Here is an 18,943-nt window from a genome sequence, read left to right as displayed (position 1 = left end):
TCGGCTGCGCCGAGAGAGAAAAACATTTTCGAATTGTTTTTTTAAATTTTTTAATTTTTTTTTAAAAATTTTAAAATTTTTTTTTTAATAATTAACGAAAACAACAAAATTGGGTTGAAATATATTTTTCCGATTTTGACCAATTGTGGTTTTATATACGTCATTGCAAAGGTCTTTGAAATATCTATCATTAGATATCCATTTTGCTATATTGATGACTTAGTAATCCAGATATAGGTCAAAAATAGGTCAACGATCGAGGTTGTCCTGGTTTTTTCCTCATATCTCAGCAAACTTCTCGAAAGCATGTCTGACAGATTATTGAAGATTTGGTTTACGAAGATATCTGGGGTCTTCAGAAAATTGATTTCAACAGACAGATGGACATGGCTTAATCGACTCTGCAATCTATAAGGATCCAGAATATATATACTTTATAGGGTCGGGAATGAAAAATGTAGAAATTACAAACGAAATGACAAACTTATATACACCCATGTCTCGAAGGTGAACGGTATAAAAACGTGTTCTGCTGAAATAAAAATTAAAATCAAACACATATATTATCACTTTTTTTTAAGATTGTTAACTTTATTATTTTTATATGTCTCTGTTTTATTATTATAGAAAGTGTTTCACCATTTTGAGCTTCAAATTTATTGATTTTTATTCTTTCGTTCGTTTTTTTTGTTTTCCTTCTTTTACGAGTATAAAATGGATATAGTATCGATCGATCATTTCTTGTATATGTATATGAAAGTAGATTAAATATTATAAAACAAATAAATTATTTGTGTATTTGTATATTATTATATCTGTGTATATTAGGGTGGGTCAATTTGTAAAATCGAAATCTACACAAAATTTTAAGAAAATTACCAAAATTACCTAGCACCCGTCGAGAGACATAAAGATTTAAGATTTGTTTTTAAAAATTTCTTAACTGTGTATTATGAAGTCTCTCAGCTGGAGCTAGGTTTTGATTTTAGACTCATAGTTTCTTGGGGAAATTTTCTTAGAATTTTTTCGTAGAGTACGTTTATGCCTGTTGACCAATATAATTGACCCAACCTAGTGTATATGTATGTAGTTGTTGTTAAATGTATACTACTAAATATTTCATTTGTTTTCAGTTGCTAACAAGAAGTTTAGAACTTCGCTAATAAGAATTTAATAATAATAATTATAATTTTTAATGCATATAATAATCCATATTGTTATAAGCTAATCTTATAAAAGCTAAATTAAGAATTTAAATTATAAAAAAGAGAAGTTGCTATGTTATTCTGTACTAACCAATCTAACTTATAGGTTTTAGAAAACCTTTATTAATGACTAGTACAGGATCATAGATAAATTTTGTGATTGTTGTGTATATTTTATTGATATATTATATATATTTTGTTGAAATTAATTGAGTAGTAGTAAAATGTGTACTAAAGATAGATTATAATTTCGATTACTAAATATTTTAGGAATTTTTTTAAGGAATTTTTGTGTGTAAAAAAATCGAATAATTTGGTTTGAATAGAAACCTTTCTGTTCAGTTTTTATGTTTATATATTGAGTGTTAAATACAATGTTGATTGAGACAACTCCATAGAATAATATTCTAATAAGAATAGAAAATTTTACATTTCAGTTTTCTGTTAAGTGTTTCTTTTATATGTGATGCTTAAAAGACCATGCCAGAATTTGGTAGGTTTCGCCTTGAACAGAAATGTATTTAATGTTATTCTACACACTATATATGAAAAGAGCTAATACCAAAATTTCATATTCGGGGTTGTCATAGAATCCAATCTTTGTAGGAATCGGTTTTGAAAACGACAGAAAAAGTACATTGGTCTCATGAAATCGAAAGTTATCGGATTTATATTGGATCTAGAATTAAATTCTTTATCGATGAAATAAAAAATTACATTGGATTTCAAACGTCAAAAGTATATTTTTGTCGTTTTCAAAACCGATTCCGACAATGATTGGATTATATTTTGTATTGCAAAATACAGCATTTATCATAGATTTGCAACATATGCAAGGTTTGCAGGGGTAGTTTGCAATGAAGAGTGATTTCCGCTGGTGATTTACAACACTTGCAACAAATTTGCAAGTTTAATAATCATTTTCTGTCTTTCGAAAATACAAGACTCATTGTAGCTACATATTCCAGCATATTTGCTACCCTTGCAAATATACTACGAACATTGATTTCTAAGAAAATTATAACTTTAATTTAAGTCGTGAATATTGACTACATTTTCGGTCTTTACTCAATCAGCATTTGCATTTTAAACTCGTATAGTTAGGTGTGTGTGTATAAATTTTGTTTGGTTTTCTTCGTTTTAAATAATTTCAAATATAATGGCAGTTATAAAGATTGTTTGTTTCATTTTGTTTTGTTTTCCAAGAACAACTTATATATAGTACATAAAATTGCTTAAAAATAGTATGTATTTCATAAAACAACCTTAAGAGTTGTTCAAACTAAAGTAAAGTGATGGGGGAAAATGTAAAATGTTTATTGCGATTAAAGTTAAATCATTGGAATTTAATATAGTTATTCCTTAGAACTTTGAATTGTTGTTTAATTTGTGCTCAATTCATTAAATTCACAGAATTAAAAATGTCAACTATTCATTCCATAAAACCATTCCCAATAAACTAATTTTTTAAGGAGAAATAAAGTTTTTTCAATTTATTTGTAAAGTATTTGAATGAATGAACAATTTAATGATTTAATAAGGAATTAATTCTTTAAAGAATGAATTCCTCAATTCAATACGTTTGAAGTACTAGGAAATAATCACCCTTATCGTGGTTGGCGTAAACGTCATACGCCTACGACTGTTTCGTACAAGATTAAAGATAAAATGCAAACTGTTTCTTTAATCTAGTACGAAACTGTCGTAGTCGTATGACGTTTACGCCAACCTCGATAAGGGGAAATGTCTGTGAATTAATTCGTAATGAATGCTCTAATGGATTTTTTAAGAGATAAAATATAAGTGGTTTTGAAAGTTGAATTAAGAATTAATTCTTTCGAGCCTTTTATTTTTCTAAATCTTAGTTAAATATTAGTCTCCCTAGAATATGTATAAATTTATTCTAGTGTTCATAAGATGTATACACGATTCTGTATTGAATGTATTTAGAATTTTTACAAGTGTAATTCGATATCATGATTTCCATCAGTCCGTCCGTCTGTCAGCTGTAATCAACTTCAGTTTGCATTAAAAATTAAAAGTAGAAATAATTTCTAATCTTTAAAAGAATAAATCTCCTAAAATACTATCACACTCGTCTTAATCGACACCGTTGTTATTAGAACAAATTCAGCCAATTGCTACCTTGACTTTGGTATAGACAAAAATGGCATCGAATTTGTCTTAAAATAATCTAGTTCATTGCGCTGATTTAATAAACTTAGAGAAATAATGTTCCATTATCAAATGTAATTCGTAGAAGTCAATATTTGTGTAATCTATCAGGCCTGTCACAGAATTCCATTTCGATCGAAAGTGGAATTAATTCCGAATTTCGCTTTTTCAGAAAAAGTAAAACGAAAATTTCTTTTGGAATGAAAGCACCTACAGTTTTCAAAGTGGAATTGATATTTCATTGAAATTATTTGTTTTTCTAAAATCAGAAATACCAAAAAAATTTTACGGAATCTGAAGAACCTAAAACGAAATCGATCGGAATAAAAACTACGGAATTAAAACCAATCCGAACAAAATGTGTGACAGGCCTGTATATATGAGGTCCATACCAAGACGAATTTGGCTGCAAGGAGAACCAAGATTTCGAAATTTCGCACACCTCTCAGCTTTTGAGTGATATTTTTTTGTCTAGAATTACAGCTGAATGAATGCCAACATCGATATTTTTTTACAATTCATTATAAATTTGTCAATAACAAAGTACTTAAACATATCATCCAAAACAGTCAGCCAAATTATGAATAAAAATTCCCCGGGAGTTTTTCCCTTTTCTCATTTTTCCTATTCAAATTCATTGGGAAAAAACTCCCTGGTAACAAACTCCCGCGACATTTTTTATTCATAATTGGGCTGGTTTTTAAATATGATCAGGGAATTTAAATATTTCACTTCAATTTAAAATTGCAAAAAATAAAAGTGATGTTAGATTATATGAAATTAAATAAAACTTTATTTAATTTTGTTATTAAAATTTATTGTGCATTTGATTTTATTTCGAAAATCTGTCTGATTCTAGGCAATTATTTAAATGAAGAGTCATATATTTAAATACTCGAATAAACACATGATCTCCTAATGTAAAAATCATGCCCGTTTCACCTAAATCCTAAATAGGGCAATGCTAACAAAATTCCATTAGTGAGGATCATAATAAAGGATTTAATCAATTCCTTGTTAAATTTGTTTCAGATTTAATATAACAGCGTGTTAAGCTACATTTAACTTGCAAGTAAGAAACTAACTCTTAATCAGTTGATCCCCAGAATGAACTACTTCTTTGTCATGTATTTTTCTTTGGGTTCTTAAATTGAACCAAAAAATAAAAAATAATTTTAAAAATTCCTCAGAAACTATTTCCAAGTCTGACAATTTCAAAAGAAATCAAAGCTTCTATAGAACTAAATCCGAGGGTGATATGTTCAAATTAGCTGTTAAATTTAAATATTTACGTATTCTTATATTTCTTTTTTTGTATAGATATTTACTCCAAACTCGATTTTACATTTATACACCCACCACTTTACTTTATTTGAACAGGCAACATAATTTTATATTTCTGTAGTTGTACTTAAAATCTAAACAAAACCGCGGGCAATAATGTTAAACAAAAAAGCAACACAAGTTAGAGTTAATAACAATTAAGTATTTAAGAAGCAATATTATTAGATTAAAGTATTTAGGTAGGTAGTATTTAGGTATAGATTGATTTATTTACTTAAGAAGAAAGTTTATTGATAAACTCTTCGAAGCACTTGCACTATGTGGCAGTCAATGCGTTCCATTCGAAGCGTGGGTTTTTAGAATGTGTTACGGGTAAACATTCCGGTTCCACAAGTTTCCATTGGCCATCGATTTCCTCAACATTGGCCAAACTACAATAGGGTATCTTGTGTATAACCTGGCGCAATTCGTTGGTGTTGCGTGGTGCCTCGCCAATCAGTTGGCGTGTGCAGGTGTCAAGGGTGGTGGCATGGGCTACAATTAAGATATTGCCAGCTAGAGATTATGAGAAACATAATATTAATGATTTGCTGTTTAATAACGGTTTTAAAGAGGAAAAAACTTACTTGTTGTTTCAATAATTTTCTTTAAAACTTCATAGTTACGTGTATAAAAATCTTCTGTGGTCTCTTTTATTCCCTCATTTAGATTATTAACAGTTACAAAGGGTTGATATTCATTATCTATTATATAATTAGCTTCTCTCAATTCCTCTTTATTTAGCCAATCGGGTACACCTTCAGGATACCAAGCCATCCATTCGAATAAACCAGGTTCTAGTTTTATTCTATGTTTTCCCGTTAGTTTAAGACCTTAAACGAAAATTTATAAGTAAATAAATAAAAGCAGATACCGAAAATGATTCGTCCGCAAATCCGAGATTTTAGTTCACTTGGAAAATATAAATTACTCTAACCCCTATTAACACGATGTCTGGTTAGGTGCTAACTAATAGTTATACAGTCGTTTAATACTATTTTTGTATGAAAACTGTCAGTATAACTGTTAGTTAACACATAACCAGACTTCGTGTTACTGAGGGTAAATAACTTAAATTAGAATAAATGAACTTTAGCCAAATTAAAACATTTACTTTCAAATTATTAAAAATTTTACTTAATTTTAAATCATGAATATCTCAAATTAATGTTTTTGGACTGTTTTTACATGCTATCATAGATATTTATGTTTGTACATACCTTCCAAAGCACTTGTACAAGTTTGTATACAACGATATGCTGGTGAACAATAAACATTATCGATCTTTACGCGAGCATCATATAAAGCTTCACCAATTAAACTGGCTTGATACAAACCAATATTTGTTAATGGCGAATCATTTTGCCAACCATCGGGACAATTGTTCCTGTAAGTAGAAAGATTTTTTATACAGAGGAAATATTTAAAAGAGTAGTTAATGTTTATTGTTTAAAAGCTTTATTAGATAAAAAATATTTAGAAATTTTATAAGTTATTTCCGGGAACATAGAATTATTATAAGTTGAAATCATTTTATATATGGCAGAGAATCGTTGGATATATTATTTAGATTTTGTCTCAAAAATATCAGCTAATTCGGTTATATTATATTTTTCTGATATACATATGGGTTATATGGGGGGTAGGGCCAATTATGGACCGAGCATATAAAACTTGTTTTAGTCCAATTTCATCACGATAGTATTTATTATTCTGAAGAACACCGATTGCTCACCAAAGCTTATGGTGAATGTGTGCCATCGGTTTCAACGTGCTGGAAATGGTTTTAAAGACCAAGAATTGGAAGATTTACTACATGAAGATTGTTTTAAATTTCAAAACGTTTGCGAGTAGCAGGATTCATCCAAAAGCAGGGAAATTGGGTACCATACGAGTTGAAGGCGAGAGATCTTTAAAGAAGATTTGGCATGTCCTAAATGATGTTTGAACGCTATGAAAAATGTATGCATTACGGTAACCCAAAGCATAAGAGATCGTATATGAAACCAGCCTAATCGACACCAAAGCCAAACATCCATGGCGCTAAGGTAATGCTCTGTAGTTGGTGGGATCAAAATTGTCCGAGCTTATGAAATCTGGCCAGACCATAACAGGGAACCTGTACCGAACGCAACTTATTCGTTTGAAGCGAGCATTGGCCGAAATCACACCGCTAGGCCTGTTAAAAACAATTTATAAAGAAGTGGTTGGGAAGTACAAATGTTTCAAAATAAAAGCTAACAAATGAGAAACCTCGTTTCTTTTTATTGCTTCACAGCGGCGAAATAATATGTACCTTCGTGTTATAATTTTGAGTTCGTATTTTGCAAATCTGCAATTTCTCAAAGGTTTTCTATGGAACTGAGATCCGGCCACTTCAAACAATTCTAGAAGTGTATTTGGGGTCATTGTCAGGCTGGGATCTCCATACTAGGGGCATATTTTCCTCAGCTAAACGTTTAAAATTGTTCTGTATCCGATTCCAGTCATATATCCTGTTCAATGAAAGATTTCGTTCGCATTCTAAGAGAAAGAAAACTGATTCGTTAACATATGTAAATATGAAGTTATTGCAACCAAAATGATAATCGATTTTGGGAAACAAGCTTATAGCTTTATTTGTGATATAAATTGGACCCATACCATGACCTGGACTCATTTGCCCCCTCCAATTTTAGATTATTGAAAACCTCTGGGGATTAAATTTTGTGATATTCTTAAACTCTTTTGCTATTAAATTATCTTATTTTGGAATAGTTTTACGAGGCCTTTTGAGTTTATGTCAGTCTCACGAAATTTCTTTATACTTTCTGAAACTTTGAAACTGCTGATTGTATATTAATCACAGCTAGTTTTTTAATTTATCGCTGATCTTGACTCTATAAATTTTTACTATTTAAAAAACGCATGATGCTTTTTACATAATTTTCTCACATATTGTTTTAGTCTTCTTTCCACATTCTATAAATGTATTTTTATTGAATTTTAATGTTTAATAACGCTGAATTTTAGCATATTTAAATTGAAAACATTTCTTATTGTATCCTAAAAACCGAATTTTTATCAAAAAATAAAAACTGTTTAAAATAGGAGCTTTCATCAAAAAACCAAACAAGATTTTATATTAATTTCAACCAGAAATATTCACTTTTAACAAAAAATTTTAAACTTCTCTTACCTTTTTGGCAGTGCTTTTGGCATATTTAAATCCTTTCTCATATAGTTGTTAAACTCATCAAAACAATATGGTATCCAAGTGCCAAATGTAAAATCGACCCTTTCGCCATGACGCATAATATAGACACGACGATTTTTCGCCGATAATGATACAGAATTTTCCGCTGAGTGTTGACTCAGAGTATCATCGGCCTTGGGAGCAGCCGATTGTATGGGCTCCACTTTAATGTCACTAGCATTCGGAGTCGACATGCTATTCGGTGTAATTTCAATAAGTGGTGTCGACTGTTGTTGATTGAGATGATGGTGATTGTTGAGGGAATGTAAATCCAGACAGGGTTTCAAGGTTTTGCGTAAATATTTTTCAACACTTTGCTCAGAGTCCTCATTAAAGGAGGAGCCCTCAATTAAGTCTGCTGAATGTAAACCAACTAAGGAAAGTACGAATAGTTGAGTTAGTTTCCCTTGTCTTTTATTAGCCAAAATAAAACTTACTGTGTGGCAAATCGCGATGATGGCGTGATTGTTGGTGTTCTTCTGTTTCTGTTGAAATGCTACGACCATCGACCATATCACACTCTTCGGCTGATGTTAATGAAGGTGTTATTGATTTTGACAATTGCACAACACGATGTAATGTCCAAGCATCTGATTCAGCTGTACGTTCGGTATAGTTAACGGGTAAATGACCATGGGCACCGGTCAACCAAGATATACCTTCAGCCCAGCCGTCTGATGAATTATCAACGGCGTCACTATTCAAATAGATGTAATCTCCAATGCGTAGTTCCAACTCATCAATTTCATGTGGACTATGTGGATAAACAACTTTTTGCACCTGCCACATAAACACAGACGTACGCAAAAAGAGAATAAAAAGGAAACAAATTAGAGTACACACACATTTAGTACTTGTACAAAAACAATTTAAACAGAAATACAACAAATAAAAAAAATGAGAAAACTTTACTGGGTTAAGGTTAAATTGGCCAAATGTCATTGTTTGGAAACAATAACAAATTTAGGAACAAAAAAAGAAAGGATTTTCTATTTATAACTATGTATAGGGGTAAAAAGAGTAATATGTACTTGTTTTGTAGCCAATCTGGGATCACGCGAATATAAACGTAGCTCCCAATTGGAGGCACATGATGCATCTAGTGATTCCACTAATGTTTTCAGTGCATTAAATTGATTCTGCGGAAATTGATACGCTAAAGTCAGGTGCAATGATTTCACATGAGGTTCCAAAGAAATCGCTATATATTGTTATTTTTCGATTTTGATTCAATTCGTTTTATTTTAATTGATTAATTATGTTTTGATGTTCAGTTATTTTTATATGAAAAGAAAAGAACAAACAATAAGAAAACATAGTGACAAAAATAGTATATTATATTAGTCAAACTATTTAAAATAGATTCATGATATGTATGTATACACAATTATACTTTTTAAATACTATATAGTACTACACTATATTAATAATAATAATAAAAAAAAAATATGAAATGTTAGAGCAATTGATGTGTTTGCTCTTTAAATATTATAATTGCTACTAAAACTAAAAATGCAATGTTAGGAAATCATAAGCAAATTGTAGAGTATGAAGAAGTATACAACAATCTATAGTATAGTGTAGAATGGAATGGCATAGTAGAGTAGCTATGTATGAATGTAGTAACAACAAAATATAAAGAGTTGTGTGTTAAATAAGGCTAATAACACTGTTCAACAAATTTGAACTTTAATTTTTTAACTTTAGTATTCTAACACATCTTACTAATAAAGTTATATACCGAATTTGTATTTCTTTCAATAATATTTGATGCAACTAACAGCCGAATTTGTCTTATATTGCTATACAAACACAAATTTATTTAAAAAAAAAACTTTTTTAGTTAAATCACAAAAAATATACTTTTTAACAGCTTTTGCAATAGTATTTTTAGTAAAAATAAGAGGAATCCACTTATAAGCTATAATTTTTCTATCAAAACCCAATTTTTGCATTTAATTAATGAGAGACATCTTTTTATGAAAAATTAGTTTATAGGAAAGATCTATAAAAGGTCTGTAAAAAATTTCTGAATATTTTAGTTAAATTAATTAGTTTATTAAAATCGAAAATTTGGTAAACTTGGCATTTTTCCTGATTTGACTTCTTCACGCTTATTTGGAGTCTCGCATTTATGTGAACAAGCCACATAGCTTTGAACGCTTAACAGTTAAAACAGTTAAAATAAAAACAAGTAAGAGATCTATATTCGGCTGTGCCGAATCTTATATACCCTTCACCAAATTATACTTCAAAATATTTTTTAAAAAAATATTAAAAATTAAAAATATTTAAAAAAAAAATATTTTTAATTAAACAAAATTAAAATTTTTTTTCCAAATTGTTTTTTAATTTTTTTAAAAAGTTTTTTCCAAATTTTTTTTTTAAATTTTTTTTTAAATTTTTTTATTAGTTTTTAAAATTTTTTTTTTTTGAAAAATAAATTTTTGAAAAAAAATTTTTTGATGAAAAAAAAATTCGGGTTAAAAAATATTTTTCCCGATTTTGACCTATTGTAGGTCCAACTTACTATAGCCTAATATACATCGTTGCATTGGACTTTGAAATATCTATCATTAGAAATCCATATTGTCTATATTAATGACATACTAATCCAGATATATGTAGATCAAAAGTAGGCCAAAAATCGAGTTTGTCCCGGTTTTTTCCTTATATCTCAGCCATTTGTGAGCCGATTTTGTCGATTTTAAATAGCAACCGAGCCGGAAGAATTCCCGATATATTGATGTATGAATCAGTTATTTGGGGGCTACGGAAAGTTGATTTCAACATACAGACGGACTGACGAACACGGACATGAAACCGGGAAAACCTCGATTTTTGGCTTATTTTTGATCTATATCTGGATTAATAAGTCATTAATATAGACAATATGGATATCTAATGATAGATATTTTAAAGTCCATTGCAACGATGTATATAAAGCTATAGTAAGTTGGACATAAAATGGGTTAAAATCGGGAAAAATATTTTTTAACCCCAATTTTTTTTCATCAAAATTTTTTTTGTCATAAATTATTTTTCCAAAAAAAAATTTTAAAAAATTAAAAAACAATTTCGAAAAGAAAAAAATTTAAAAAACTTTTTTATAAAAAAAAATTTAAATTTTGTTTAGCTAAAAATATTTAAAAAATATTACTGGTTGTGTTGATTAATTTAGTATGTATTCAAAAATTCACGGAAATGAACAGATGTTTTTTTAATATTTCCCAGGTATGGAAAAAGTCCGGGAGACATATTTAAAAAGAAATGTAAATTTTTATAAATTAATTTATTTCTCTTTGTATAAACAATAGAAAACTGCATTTTAACTTCATATAATTATCTGATATTTTCTCTAGATTATGAAAATTGAAAATAAGATAAATCTGTCTAAAAATTTAGACCAAAAAACCGCCACCTATCATGTTTTCCATAAAAACGCTTTTTACAAACAAATTTATTTACACACAAAATGCCCTTTTCACACAACAGTTTTTCAGCAAAACCCGTAATCTTTAACAGGAAATTAAATGTTTCTCAAAATATATCTGATGCTTATTTTAGGGAAGAATACTGTGCAGAATTGCACATAGATAGATAGCATTTTAATATTTTTTTGTCAGAAAATAATATAATCTGAAATTCACGTTATTCCAAATCACTAATCGTTTTTAAATCACACGGATGATTTGTGACTGTTCTGTAAATCACTCATTTTAGTATTTTTTGGTGTGATTTTATATCCGAAGTCACAAAAAGAAAAACTGTTTAAAAACTTGTTGGCATTTATGCATTTACAACATTGGTCTCCAGCAGTACGCCCGCGGGCACCGTCTATGTGTGAGTTTCTTATACATGTGAAACCGAAATTAAAAAACGAACATCTTGCCAGTAAAGGATATTTTCATAAGAAATTTGATTCAAAAATGGGGTCTTTAAACATGTTTAACTTTTATGATTTCTTTATAAGATAATTTTCAAATAATTTATTTAATCAGACTATTGCAAAGTTCACAACCAAGTATTTACAAAAATTAGCAAACGGTTTAAAATCACATCATTTTTGATTTTCAGAACATGCCTAATGATCATTTTTTAAATCACGTAATATATATTTTTTAATTTCGTGTCACTATCATCCTGTTCCCTGAATAAAATAATTTTGTAAATTTCTTAGCGACAAACTTGATTTTTAATTTTAATTTTTAAAAAAGAGTGATAGTACACTTAAAAATATAGTATATAGTGATATCCCTTTAGGAAATAACTTACAATTTCAATATGTTAACGTTCTCAATTAATTAATAAATTAAGCGATTAAATTATTTTGTTTGTACTAAACACTTTGATAGAAAGAAGATATATGAACACAATGTCAAACTTATTAAAAACCATATTCTTTGAAATAATTTGCACTAAATATTTTGAAGATAGGCGATATATGAGCACAATGACTAAATAATAACAATTAAACTGATAAGAAAAAGATAACTGTATTGTACTGCAAGTCATATATTGCAATCGAATTTACAATAGTTATTAACAATATAACTAAATGAATAAAATCTATACTTCTAAAACAAACATAAATTATACAGCCATTAAAAATGTAATCTATGTGTATATAAAAGTAAATAAAATTTGAGTAAAAGCCTTTTGATAATGACCGTGTGTTAAGGAAAAGTTATACACAAAAAAAAAAAACTCAAATAGAATTAGCTTACAGCGACTGCTACGCGGTATACAACGATTACCCGATGAAACAGCACCACACCAAGGAAAACAAGCCACTATGGCATCAAGTTGCTCATAAGTATCACTAATTACTATGTCATTAAACGTTAAGCCAATGTTAAAAGAAAATTAGTATAATAATGTTAAAAAAACAACACAAATAAAATCACATCCATTTGATCAGCAATATAATAGGAATAAAATGAAAAAAGAAAGAACAATAAGAAGAAACCATTAAAAACGCACCCGCTTAAAAACCTTTCCACAGAGTTTAACATATTAATATGTAGAACCAATCAAGAACACATACTTGAGTTTGACACTTCCTTGACGTATTGCAAAGCCAAACGTTTCAAATAATTAGCATCATCTTCCGCCACAAAGAAGCCCATAAAATTTTGACTCATATACAATTCTAGTTTGATGGGACGATCTAACAGTGCTCCAGTCATATCAACTACTTGCTTTAAAGCCTTTGAAAGTTGCAGCGAACATTCGTCTGGAGCCTGTTTGAAAAATAAATGCCATATTATTAAATTGTCTTTTTTTGGAGAGGGAAAATTAAAATTTACCTTAAAAAATGATACTAAAGTAATATGTGGCACATAATTGTGTGCACCATTCCAGCCGCACACTTGTCTTGATTTTGACCAAAATTCTTCAAGTTGTTGTAGAAATGGTCCTGTTGGACAGGCATATAATATATATTCACGCGGTGTACACTCATCTAAAGTATTATCGTTAACATGAGCCAGCAGCCAATCGGAGGCAATTTGTACTCCACGATTACCAGTAGATGCTAAAGCTTTTTCTCTGAAATATTAAAAAAAGGAAACTTTAAACGTGTAGTCTTTAAAAGAATTCAGAAATTTGAGTAAAATTGGAGCTAAAAACTAGTTTAAGGGCGCCACTGTGAATCAATACCAAATTTTTACCAGAAGGTCAATTTAAAGTTATGCGGGTTTATAACATCTTAAATTAAAGCAATTTAGTTTATAATACTTCATTCCTAATATATATTTTTTTATTTATTAAATAACTAATTCACTTCAAATAAAAGCAAATTCATTATTTTTATTAAAAAAAGTCCAATTCTATTTTTTGCAATTTAATACCTTCACTATTTGGCAATACTTCCCTACCCCAATAACAGCTATCAATCAAAGGTGAATGACACTTACAATGAAGAAGCTTCAACAATGCACCGAAGAAAATCAATAACAAACCAACCCAATTTGATATTTTATTTAACTTTTCATACAGATTTTTTTAAAAATACTAACAGCAACTGAAGAAATTAACTAAATTCCGTAATAAACCAAACTTACGCTCTGTGTTTTTGGAAGCCCATTTGAAGTAAAGTTTGTAGAGGCGTTAAATGTTGTTTAGATATACGAGTTGGTGTTGGATTTTTACGTGGCGGTAACGTAGCCATTTTTCACTTATAATAACAATTAAAAAACCGTTGGATAAATAAAGTTATAATAACTTTTAGAATGTAACACTAAACACTTTAATATTATTTATTTTTTTTATGTTTTAAGGAATTATTGTAAAAAATAAACCACACCACACCGTACACAACAAAATCGACCGACTGTTTTATTTACTGTGTGTGAAAAAGCTGGATAAAAACTTCATCTTCAGTGTTGCCATTTCGGCTTTTTCTAGCAAAAATGGTTGTAATTTTTTCAATTGGTAGAAATATCTCGATTTAGGTTGGTTGGTAAAAGTATAGATATCTGATAAATTGGTTTTGGGTTCCAATTATCTGTAGACACTTCATAAATAGAAAGGAATGTTCCCCTTTGCAAGGTCTTCTTAAGTCCGGCACTAGATTCCTTGTCAAAGTCAAGAAAGCTAAACAGAATTTTCAGTTGGTTATTTACCAACTTACCAGGATTCTTATATGCCATCTGAAGATACCTACCATAAAGCCATAACTACTCAACGGACTTTTCGATACAATATCTATAGCTTCACATTCGGTCTTACGTATTAAGTGACAAAAAAAAGTTCCACATCAGTAAAAATCATAATCCCTCTAAATTTGTCGACATCATAAAAATTATGCAAAGAATTATAATCCTTCACAGGTGTATCAGTAGCTTTCGGTGCTCATTCAAATTTGCACATACATAGGTGACCTACATCACATTCGCATCGGTAGTCCATGCGAGTCAATTGTTTTAGGCGCTAAAGAAAATGTATACTTTTCAAAGCGATCTTTGAAATACATTTGTTGGAATAAAATGTATTTTATTGGCAATACTGTTCTCTTTCAAACTTACAGTCATGACAATTGAGCGATTTTCCCATAATCTAGATGTTTTGAAATTAATTATGCGGGAAAAAAAGAGAACTCTATTACTTTCTGGCAACACTATTAATGAACACCGCCAATACGTGTAATTTACATGTCAGCGGTATTATTAGATTTTTTTTTATTGTCTACAATCGCCGGATTCCATTAGAATTAATAAAAAGTTAATGTATTTATTATACACACAAATTTTCATTTAGTAAAAATGTTTAAACTAAACTTGTGTATAATCGCTGTTTTGTTGCTGTGTTCGTGCACATTTGCCGATAAAAAAGCAAAAAAATATTCCAAAGAAGCAAATGACCCGCATTTCGAACAAGTGAAATCTGAAACCTATGATCCCGATTTCCGGACTCTGCAAAGACCATTTCGTATGGCTAAATTGAACTTAGTATGGGCTAAGGCACAAAATGTAAGTTAATATTAATAAATGGAATTCATAAATTACTTGAATAAAAAAAGAAAACTATTTGCAGAGGTTGACAGAACCTAAATTGAAATCCTTGTATATGGAACTGAAAATACATGATAAAGAAGAAATTACCTGGAAACAATTGAATTCTCAGCATAAAGACAAAGATGGTCTTAAGGAAAATGAACTAAGACGTAAATTGATTGGTATAATGAGCTCCTACGATTTATTGGAACATTTTGAGGAGACTGAAGATAAGGATAAGGTAAAGCCCTATAAAAAATTCCACGATCCCGAAGAACGTCATATCAATAAGAGTCTTTTCAAAGATAAGAAATTAAACAAGTTATGGGAAAAAGCTGAAGTTTCAGGCTTCACTGCAGAGGAGTTAAACTCATTAAAACAGGAATTTGAACATCATCAAGATAAGGTTGATGTTTATTACAGTTTGTTGGAAAACATAGGATCACAAGTGGATGTTAATAAGCATGAAAGTAAGTTTAGCAACTAACTATTTTAACTGATTAATAAATTACTGACCATCATTCCCAAATAGATGCCATTAATGAAGACGAATTGGAAAATTTTAATATGATTCCAAGTGATCCCAACGACAATGAAATTGAAACTCCAACAACCACAGCTAAGAAATATGAAAATCACATAAATGAAGTGCGTGATCACCATCGCGGTCTTAAAGATCACTACGATCGTTTGGAGCGCTTAGTCTCTGCCGGCCCGCATAGTCAAGATTTCATAGAACCTAAAGTACAAGGCTTATGGCGTGTGGCTCAGGCCAGTAATTTTACTGATAACGAATTGTCATCCATTAAAAGTGAGCTACATCACTTTGAGTCGCGTCTTCTTAAGTTGCGTCACTTGCATGCTGAGCATGCTTTACAAAAGGAAAAATATAAAAACGAAAAACACAAAGACAAATCAAATCGTTTTGAAGATATGGAAGACACTATTAAAAAACAATCGCGTAAAGTTGAAAAAATACAAGAAAACATAGAGAAGACTATATTTAAACATACTGAACTCTGAACTCTTGATTGTGTTAGATTTTGTTTGGTATTGATAAGCGTGCAGCTAGCTGAGCTCAACAGTTTGTAAGAAGCCAAATTCGAATAAAATTATACTATAGTTTTAAGTTATGTGTGAAATTAAAGCATTTGTAAGCAATATTTTTTTAAAAACGTATAAAAACAAATACATATTTATCGTTTTTTGTTAAATGAAATTCTATTTTTTGTTCTTGATCGCAAGTTCTTTTCCCATACACAAATATTTTTTTACTTGTTTTTTTAAGCCTGACTAAAAACTTTATCAACCCAATTATGAATAAAAAATTCCGCGAGAGTTTGTCCCCCGGGAGTTTTTTCCCATTGAATTTGAATGGAAAAATGAGAAAAGGGGAAAAACTCCCGGGAAATTTTTATTCATAATTGGGTTGAAAAAGTTTTTAGTCAGGCTTAAAAAATCAAGTAAAAAAAATATTTGTATATTAAGCATATTCGATTTTCGCCATATACAGAGAAAACATTTTTATGGTGAAAAAAATAGGTCGTTAAAATTTTTCCGGGAACAAATGTTGATAAAATAAATGTTGGTGTCATTTATGGGTCGATTTTAAATATCAACCTATGTTGGACTATAGCGGATATATTGATGTATCGATCATGTATGAAAGACAGACGGACATGGCTATAGCCAAGGCGAATTTATATACCAGGTGGTGTTGATTCTACAACAAGTACAACATTTACAAAAACCACATGCAATTTGTTTTTGTTTATGTGGTTTCAGCTGTCAAAGTTTGCCTGTTGTTTTTGTTACTTTTACGTTTGTTGTAGCATTCGCCGCAACAAACACAAGATAATTTGACAGCTCAAACCTTTAAACAACATTAAGTATATAAATTATAACCAAACAGTTAAATATTACTTTTTTGACAACTGTCATTTGTTTCATATCTGTAATAATCTGTGATATGTATTTTATAGGGTCGCAAATGAAAAATGTAGAAATTACAAACGGAATGACAAACTTATATAAACCATTGTCACACAAAGTGAAGGGTATACTAAGAACATAATGGAAAACAAACTAAATTATTTGTATTATTATGATATTGACAGAACAATGGGAACGTAACAAAAACTGTCTGACCTTTTTAGTAACTCAGCTGTCTGTCTGTTGAAATCAATTTTCTGAAGACCCCAGATATCTTTGGGATCCAAATCTTCAATAATTCTGTCAGACATGCTTTCGAGAAATTTGCTATTTAAAATCAGCAAAATCGGTCCACAAATGGCTAATATATGAGGAAAAAACCAGGACAACCTCGATTTTTGACCTATATCTGGATTACTAAGTCATTAATATAGACAATATTGATATCTAATGATAGATATTTCAAAGACCTTTGCAATGACGTGTATAAAACCAGTTGTTGGACCTACAATGGGTCAAAATATTTTAACGCCATTTTTTTTCACCAAAAGTTTTTTTCGCTAAATATTAAAAAAAAAAATTTAAAAAAAAAAAAAAAAAATTTTTAAATTTAAAAAAACAATTCCAAAATTTTTTTTCCAAAAAATGAAAAAAACTGCAAAAAAATAAATTTTGTTTAAATAAAAATTTTTAAAATTTTTTGAAGTATAATTTGGTGAAGCGTATATAAGATTTGGCTCAGCCGAATATAGCCCTCTTACTTGTATTTTTTATTACATGATGCGAAGATGCGCTGAATCAATTAAATAACCATTCTTCTCCTTAGCTTCCTACGATGTAATTTTGATAGCGTATTTTGCGATCTACTGGAATCTTCAAACCAGGTGCATAAAATCTCCAAAATAGGGGCATAAAATAAATTCGAATTTTTTGATGATACGTTGTTTTGCATTTTATGGTAGAACCATGGGAGACGATATTTATATATTTTTGGTGCTAAAAAACAATTTATTATTATTTTATATGCTTTTAGAAAACATAAAAATGGAAAAAAAAAATTTAACGTTACTTGGGGGTTACACGATCAAGTTTTGCCTTTCAAGTTTTAATACACTCACACTTTTTTACTAATACACTCACACTTTTAAGAATTGAAACGAACTTGCATTCAATTTCACATTCAAGTTGGTGTTCAATTTTTCATTCAAGAAAACAGCTGATTACATTTTTATGTCCAATTTGTACTAAAATTGTTTTCAAGTTGCGTGCTGCCTACGTCACCGCTTTCAATTTTTATAAATTTTGACAAACAGTATATGTAAAAGACTATCAAGAAAAACTTGATCGTGTGGCTGCAGTGTTAGAGTCCGACATCTTGGAAACATAAATTGAAATTATGTTATTAAACATTTTCCCCATTAATTGTTTTGGGACAAAATGTCCCCGTTTAATGTTAGCGGCATTGTACAGTTGACACATGTCAAACAGCTGTTCAATCAAAACAAACAACAAATTCTTATAAATTAAATAAAAATGTTTAAATTTTAGAAAAAAGATACTGAAAGAAACAATCTAAT

At 29.6% G+C, this 18,943-nt stretch overlaps 2 protein-coding genes across 3 annotated transcripts; one reads left to right on the top strand and one right to left on the bottom strand.

Annotated features, from left to right (window-relative positions):
• Positions 1-570: 570 nt before the first annotated feature.
• Positions 571-14,146, bottom strand: Epp (Ecdysteroid phosphate phosphatase). 2 transcript variants are annotated; one of them, XM_065515327.1, is made up of 10 exons: positions 14,004-14,146; positions 13,248-13,488; positions 12,986-13,181; positions 12,666-12,767; positions 8,970-9,139; positions 8,376-8,718; positions 7,882-8,311; positions 5,924-6,090; positions 5,291-5,536; positions 571-5,219 (listed from the first exon to the last, which is right to left on the bottom strand). In XM_065515327.1, the coding sequence occupies exons 1-10, from the start codon at positions 14,108-14,110 to the stop codon at positions 4,981-4,983; spliced, it is 2,241 nt and encodes a 746-aa protein (XP_065371399.1). In that variant the 5' UTR covers positions 14,111-14,146; the 3' UTR covers positions 571-4,980. The 2 variants fall into 2 exon arrangements, with proteins under 2 accessions (XP_065371399.1, XP_065371400.1); XM_065515328.1 differs by lacking the exon at positions 12,666-12,767.
• Positions 14,147-15,080: 934 nt separating this feature from the next.
• On the top strand, positions 15,081-16,653 carry LOC135963471 (alpha-2-macroglobulin receptor-associated protein). The gene is made up of 3 exons (XM_065515326.1): positions 15,081-15,410; positions 15,475-15,904; positions 15,967-16,653. The coding sequence occupies exons 1-3, from the start codon at positions 15,204-15,206 to the stop codon at positions 16,455-16,457; spliced, it is 1,128 nt and encodes a 375-aa protein (XP_065371398.1). The 5' UTR covers positions 15,081-15,203; the 3' UTR covers positions 16,458-16,653.
• Positions 16,654-18,943: the final 2,290 nt, after the last annotated feature.

The sequence above is a fragment of the Calliphora vicina genome, chromosome 1, assembly GCF_958450345.1.
Source record: "Calliphora vicina chromosome 1, idCalVici1.1, whole genome shotgun sequence".
NCBI lineage: Eukaryota > Metazoa > Arthropoda > Insecta > Diptera > Calliphoridae > Calliphora > Calliphora vicina.
Note: the sequence above shows the minus strand (reverse complement) of the source record. Positions and strands in the feature narration are given on the sequence as shown.

What these genes read in the sequence shown, in the direction of transcription:
- Epp (XM_065515327.1), bottom strand. Translation starts at nt 14,110, where the DNA reads ATGGCTACGTTACCGCCACGTAAAAATCCAACACCAACTCGTATATCT. An exon ending in CAAGGAAGTGTCAAACTCAA is followed by an intron (nt 12,768 to 12,985) that starts GTATGTGTTCTT and finishes TTAATGACATAG; the next exon opens with TAATTAGTGATACTTATGAG. An exon ending in TCATCGCGATTTGCCACACA is followed by an intron (nt 8,312 to 8,375) that starts GTAAGTTTTATT and finishes TACTTTCCTTAG; the next exon opens with TTGGTTTACATTCAGCAGAC.
- LOC135963471 (XM_065515326.1), top strand. Translation starts at nt 15,204, where the DNA reads ATGTTTAAACTAAACTTGTGTATAATCGCTGTTTTGTTGCTGTGTTCG. An exon ending in TATGGGCTAAGGCACAAAAT is followed by an intron (nt 15,411 to 15,474) that starts GTAAGTTAATAT and finishes AACTATTTGCAG; the next exon opens with AGGTTGACAGAACCTAAATT. An exon ending in GGATGTTAATAAGCATGAAA is followed by an intron (nt 15,905 to 15,966) that starts GTAAGTTTAGCA and finishes ATTCCCAAATAG; the next exon opens with ATGCCATTAATGAAGACGAA.